This window comes from Pteropus alecto, unplaced genomic scaffold, assembly GCF_000325575.1.
Source record: "Pteropus alecto unplaced genomic scaffold, ASM32557v1 scaffold920, whole genome shotgun sequence".
NCBI lineage: Eukaryota > Metazoa > Chordata > Mammalia > Chiroptera > Pteropodidae > Pteropus > Pteropus alecto.
The window spans coordinates 363,276-370,004 of record NW_006429596.1 but is presented as its reverse complement, the minus strand read 5'-3'; the positions used below and the strand labels follow the sequence as shown (position 1 = coordinate 370,004).

Genomic DNA, 6,729 nt, shown 5'->3' with positions numbered 1-6,729 from the left:
AGATAATGCCAGGTGATGGAGGTCTGACGAGTGGGTGCTTTCGGGGGATGCTGACAAGGAAAGGCTGTGGAGAAAGTTGTAGGGTTTGTAGATGTTCTGTATCTTGATCTGTTTGCTAGTTATGTGAGTCTGTACATGTGTGAAAATTCATCATGCTGTACACTTAAAATTTGAGCACTTTATTATATGTACATTAATATTTCCACAAAAAAAAGAAAAAATTTAAAAGCTAAAAAAAAAATAAAATAATAAAAAGACTAAGCCAGCATGTAGCCCTGCTAAGGCGTAGCTGGTGAGGGCGCGGCGGGAAGCAGGTGCTCAGGATGGTACGGGAGGAGCTCAGGCCCTGTTTCTGGGCACTGGGGGTGGGGCACCGAGTGGCCAAGGATCCTGAGAAACACGGGAGGTCGCAAAGAGAGCAGCGATGAGGCCCTGCTCCTGACACAGGCGTCAGAGGCGAGAATCCTGGCTGATCCTGGCTCTAAACTGCCCTGGCCTCGGCCCTGCTCCACGCACCTGCTGACCCTAATGCAGCCCTGAGACCCCTGCCCCCTCCCTCCAGCCAGTGTCCACGGTGCCCCAGGGAGATCCTTCCCACGCCCAGTGCTCCCTGGCCCTGAGCCCTTCCCTGGCTCCCCATTTCCCCAAGAAAAGCCCAGGCTCCTCAGCCTGGCTTTTGGGGTGTGGCCCCTGCCACCCTCTGCTGCCACCTCTAATCACTCATGCATCATGCCCTTCAACCACACCAGGCATCTCCTTCTGCTCGGAGGTTCCGCTTGACAGGGAGTCTAGCTCTTGCAGGTTCGGTAGCCCCCGCCTAGCTGGCGGCTGCCTCCCCTGCCCACAGACGAGGGCAGCCTCTGACCTCACCTCTACCCAGAGTCCATGCTCATCTTTGGCCTCTATCGTGGGCTGTGTTGTGTCCCCCAACATTTGTATGTTGAAGCCCTAATTCCCAGTACTTCAGAATGTGACTGTATTTGAAGACAAGCTCTTGAAAGAGGTAATTCAGCTAAGATGAGACCATTAGGGTGGGCCTTAATTCAACATGACTGGTGTCCTTATAAGAGGAGATTGGGACACAGACACACTCAAAGTGAAGACACAGGGAGAAGACAGCGCCACCCCAAGTCAAAAGAAACCAGCCTTGATGACACGTTGACCTTGAACTTCTAGCTTCCAGAATTCCGAGAAAATTAATCTCTGTTGTTTAAGCCGCCCAGTCCGTGCTATTTGTTACAGCAGCCCTAGCAGACTAATAGAGCCTCCCACAGTTGTGCCCTCCCGCGGTCCCAGCCCTGAGCCCACAGGACTGTGGTCTTCTGTGTCCCGGTCCTTTCCCACCAGACCAGAGGGCAGGGTTGGGTCTGACTCATCGCTGGGTCCCTGGCATCACCGGCTCAGAAGAATAGGTTATGAATGTTTCTGGCTGCCCCTCTCTGCAGTTCTCTCTCTTACTTGTTCCTGCCTCTGTCCTGCTTTTTCTCTTTTAACAAATGTTCCTGAGACCTCATCATGGGCTGGTCCCTCTGCCTGGAATGCTGTTCTCCTCTCTGTCCACCTAGCGACCTCCTCCTCATCCTTTAGGACCCCCAACGCAGGCTCCATCCTCTATGAAGTCAGTACCCCTGATGCCCCCAGATGTCTCTCCCCTGCTCCCTCCACCCTGACCTGGCATCAACCCTTGTCACTGTCCTAGAGGCCATAGCCATCCGGGGCCCGGTATGTTTCCAACAGACTAGGACCTCCCTCAAGGGTAGGTGTGACTCATTTTGGGGTCCCCGACACTGCCCGGCACAGGACGTGTGTGTTAAATAAACAAGGGTGGCCCCAAGCCCTGATGTCCCTCCTCCAGGCCTTTGTCCCTACTCTTCACAGGCCTTAGGCGACCTCGCCTTCTCCCCCAGAACACTCCCGCTCCTCTTTCAGGCCCCAGCCATCACATCACCTCCTCTGGGAGGTCCTCCCTGATGCCAGGAGATCAGTGTCTCTCTCATCTGGGCTCCCTAACATGCCCTGGCCACCTGGGCAGTGACCCCCAACCCCAGACTGTGGGCTCCGTAGGGCCCAGGCTGGAGTCATCATTGCACAGCCTGGGACCGTGTCTTTGGAATTAATAAATGCACGAAAGAATCTCTGAGGGACCAGGACCCAAATCTGTCTCAAACAAGCCCCTCCCCGTGCTGTCACCTGACACCTCAACCCTCAGCCCCAATTCCCAAGCAACTCCAACTTACACCCTTAAGGTAACATCCCTTCTGCAGGGATAGTGGCTAGAGAGGCCAAAGTGGTTTGGGGGGCTACTTCCACCACTCTGTTTCCCTTATTCAGTCTAACCGCTCCACCTCCCACATACACACACACACGCAGCCACGCACCCCTGCAGCCCTTGGCTGGGCAGATGGCAAAATGGCCAGTGCTGCCCGTTGCCCAGGCCTCTCTTGCTCTTCTCCATCAGAGCCCAATTTGAGAAAAGGGTCTCATCAAATCATACCCACCAAGGACAAATACGGGACTCCATCGCCACTGTGAACCCAAAGCCAAATGATGCCTTAATGGAAACTCAAGGGCACTGGCCACCCCGTCAAGAGGCCACTGAGCCTTCCATCCTGCAGGCTGTCTCCACTGGGGCTCAGGCAGGGGTGCCCAACGCCTCTTTCTCCTGCCTACAGAAATACCGATGCTATTCCCACCCAGAAACTCTGATTTCACCGGGACAGGGTTCCACCGGGGTATCGGGTTTTTAAAAGCCCCCCAGGTGAGTCTAATGTGCCCCTGCCCCTTGGAAACTTCAGAAGCCCCTCTCGCAGAAAGATTGGTTGGTCATTTATGGCCATCCCCGCCCTTTGCCTATCCCAGGCAGTGTGTAATCTTTTAGTGGAACGGGAAGGGGAAAGTGATGCAGAACCCTACGGGCCCCTGGATTCCCACCATCCTCGAATGGAACCCACCCAGGCTGCCCACACCCCTGGCCTCACACTCTCGCCCCAGGCCAGGGACTCTGGCTGCCTTCCTCTCATCACCCCTCCCTCCCGACTTTCACTTCTCCTCTGCAGTTCCCCCAGCCGGTTTTAGCAGACTTGGGTCAGCTTCTCGTTAGCACTTACCGAAAACGGGGCTAAATATAGAGGGCCCAAGGGCTGCCCCTCACCCCTCCTGGCCCCGCTTGGCCTGTCCCCTGGGTCCCCTGCCTCCACAGCCCGCTTCAATCAAGGCTTGGCCTGGGAGCCCCTGTGGGCAGGGTCTTCGCTGCCGGGAACCGCTGTGGGCCCAGCTGGCCTAGTCCCGGCCTCCCCGGGAGCCGCACCTCACACCCCCACAACCCCACAGCTGTCCCTGGGCGGCCTCAAGGGAGTGAACACTTCTGAGCTGTCAGGAGGGAGGGATGGAGATAACAGCAGACACAACAAGAGATGTGGGCCCGTAGCTACGCTGGCAACAGGCAAGAGCTGCCACACAGCACACACACCACAGTCACAGCAAGGAGAGCCCGAAACATGGATGACACGGGGACCTGCAAACACACACGAGGTCGCGTGTGTACAGATCCCAGGCAGGAATGTGTGCAGATGAAGACACAGGCCCAGACATGAGTGTGCACACCTGCGCTTACACACATTCGCATATTCACACCCAGACACACACTCACACATCCAGAGTCACTCTGATACACGCATAATTCACACACTCATCATCCAGAATCACTCAGACACACACACAGACACACACACAGTCACACATTCAGAGTCCCTCACAGGCACACATACAGATAGATATAGATGTGCAAATAAATACACACTCAGGTCACTCAGATGCACACACAGACATATACACACTCACACCCCAGAGTCACTCAGACAGAAACACATTTACATACTCACACATCCAGAGGCAGACAGACACAGATGTGCCCACACATATCCAGAGTCACTCACAGACAGGTATGCAGAGAGACACAGATGTGCATCCACACATACATGCAGGTCACTCAGATGGACACACGCCCAGAAGCGCACCCACTAACACACCCAGAGCCACCTCATCCTGGGGTATGACCAGGGTGGACCCCTGAACCCAGTTCACAGATTTGGAGCCCAAGACCAGGCAGCATGAGTGACCTGCCTGAGGCCACACAGCCTATTACTTCCTGTCCAGGCCTCCCAGGCAGGCAGTTCTGTGAGAAAGCTCAAGTAAAGGGTCTAACCCAGCGCCTGGCATGTACGAGACCCTCATTCAATCCCAGAAAGGGATGAGTCAGGGGTGGAGCGGACAGCATGTGTGTGCAGATGCTCTAGATCTTTGTGTCCACACTACGTGCACACACACATATACGGTCGCACATATAGTCACCTCAGTAAATAATCACATGCCAACCTGCAAGGTATCTTCCTTCCATCTCAACCCCCTCCTCAACATTTTGCCTTGCTCACACCCGCTCATTCTTCACATCTCAGCCCAGACATCCCCTCCTCCAGGAAGCCCTCCCTGGCATCCCACAGGCTGAATTGGACAAGTCTTCTGGGCTCCCACAGTCCCAGTGCCTCTGCACCCCAGCCCTGAGCCCTCTGCCTATACCTCCCACTGTCTGATAACACATCTGTCTCCCCACTGGACCAGGGACTCCAGGGGTACAGAACTAAAACTGCCTTTTCAGTTGTATTTCCAATACCCAACACAGAACTGCTGAATAAATACGTGTTGATGAAGGATCACAGGGATGTGCGTACTCTGATGCACACAGAATGGCACGCACCAAACCAAGAATCATCCCCACAGACACCCACAAATGTGACAGTCAGACCTATATGGCCACAAATAAAACAACTGTGAAGTATTGACATTTGCTGTGCTCCAGGCGCCGTGTTAAGCATTTACACATATTACCTCATTTAACTCTCCCATCAGCACTGCTGAGAGATAAGTATCATCTCTGTTGTTCAGAGAAAGACACATTACACTGAAAGAGCCAACAAACCCAAACTGCCCTGTATGGTACCTGGTGCACAACAGTCACTCAGTCAACTGACATTTTTTTTTGGCGGGGGGCGGGGTGGGCAGTTAATAAGCACAAAAATGTATAATAAAATTTCAGGCAGCGATAAGTGTCATGAATAAAAGACAAAGCAGGGTGAGGGGACCAAGAATGGTGGGATTAGTTGCCAGTTTAGATGGGGAAGTCAGGGAAGGCCTCCCCGAGGAGGTGACATCTGAAGCGAATGAAGTGAGGAAGTAAGCCAAAATATCATTGCCAAGGCTACCCCCACAATGCCACGTACAACAGCCCCCCACTCTCCCTCTCACACAGACACATGACAGTCACACTCAGAAGATTCAGGACTACCGCTCACATATGCATACACAGACACACACACCTAAATGTCCAGCAACTCAGCTTTCCAACCTGTCTGTAGCCCCCAGAACCAGGACAGGGCAACATGCAGTACTCATGTTGCCCTCCCCTGGTCCTCTGTGTAAGAGCCTGCTACCAAGCCCAGGTCACGTCCCCACCACAGAGCCTTCAGAACCCGATGGCAGAGATGGGAAGGAGACGTTGGAAGCCCCCAGGTGTCTGATGTGGAATGGGAGGGGAAAGAGAAGCTTGGGGTGGGGACCTAGAGTGGGAAGGGGGGAAGTGCTAAGGTACAGACTGAAAGGGCAGAGGAGACAGCTCAGGAGGAAGGGCAGGGCAGGCGAGCAATGGGCACAGCAGATGAACCCCAAGGGGCTCCCCGTGTTCCCCGGCAGTGGCGCGGGTCACTTACCTGGAGCCCCCATGCTGGAGTGAACCATGCTGCCCGCCCCGCAGGGCTAGGGGAACAACTGTGTCACCTCCGCGCTCTCTCTGGGGGCCAAGTCCTCTCTGCCGGAAGTCACCCTGGGAGGAAACCACAGGGTCCGCCCCCTTCGGAAAGGAAGATACCCTTGCCAGAAGGCCCACCCCAGCAGGCAGGACCCCAGATCATGTGTGTGTGTTGGAAAAGTGGGGGTGCTAGGCAGAGGACAAGCAGGCTGGAAGAGCTGACTCCCACAGTGGTGCCTCCCGGAGGCAACTGCCTGCAACAGTTGCCCCACACCCCCTGTCGCCTGCACCGGGGCAAACATATCTGAAACAGGGTGTGTGGGCCTGGGAGAGAAGGTGGACCCATAACAACAATACTAAAACACTGGCTAGAAGTTCGTTTTCTCTTGGGGTGTGTGGGAGGGCTTTCCCTATGCGAGGCCTTGCACTGCGCACTTAAGCGTCATCTCTTGAGGTGATTACTATTTTCCCCATTTAACAGACGAAAAGACTGAGGACTGGAGAGGTGAGGTGGTCTTTCCAAGAGCCTAGAGCCAAGAAGCACAGCAGAAGGCGGCGTTGGCGGTGGATTTCCGGCAGGGCTGTGGGGAGGGGGACATCTTCCCGTGCACCTGTCCTCAGGTGAGGCGTCCTGGGCCACCACCGAGAGGAAGCGGCGCCCGCGGGCAGTGGCAGTGCGGCCAGCAGGTCGTGGTCTTGCCCTGGAGTAGCAACAAGTCTGCCAGAGGGCAAATATGGGCCCCCGAGAGGCAGCTCTGGCGGAGGGAAGCACCGAGTCCCCTAGCAGTCGAAAGGACCTCCGCTCCGCGGCGCTCCCGGGCCAGCGCTTCGCTTCGTGCCCGCCAGAGGGCGGCAGCACCCAGCCAATGGGCCGGAGGGCGGGGCCGGCTGCGGAGGAAGGAGCCCCTCCCTCCGCTCCCTTCCCGATC

The 6,729-nt window shown here is 55.5% G+C and overlaps 1 protein-coding gene across 5 annotated transcripts in view; it reads right to left on the bottom strand.

The window, feature by feature from the left end:
- The window catches only part of POU2F2 (POU class 2 homeobox 2), a 31,988-nt gene extending 26,137 nt beyond the window's left edge, over positions 1-5,851 (bottom strand). For 3 of the 5 annotated variants that reach the window (XM_015585970.2, XM_006903866.3, XM_015585803.2), the window contains exon 1: positions 5,763-5,825. In XM_015585970.2, the coding sequence (XP_015441456.1) occupies positions 5,763-5,790 (28 nt within the window). In that variant the 5' untranslated portion in view covers positions 5,791-5,825. Of the gene's footprint in view, positions 1-5,762 lie in introns of all 5 variants that reach the window. The other 2 variants (XM_015585899.2, XM_025044338.1) reach the window with 1 other exon arrangement.
- Positions 5,852-6,729: the final 878 nt, after the last annotated feature.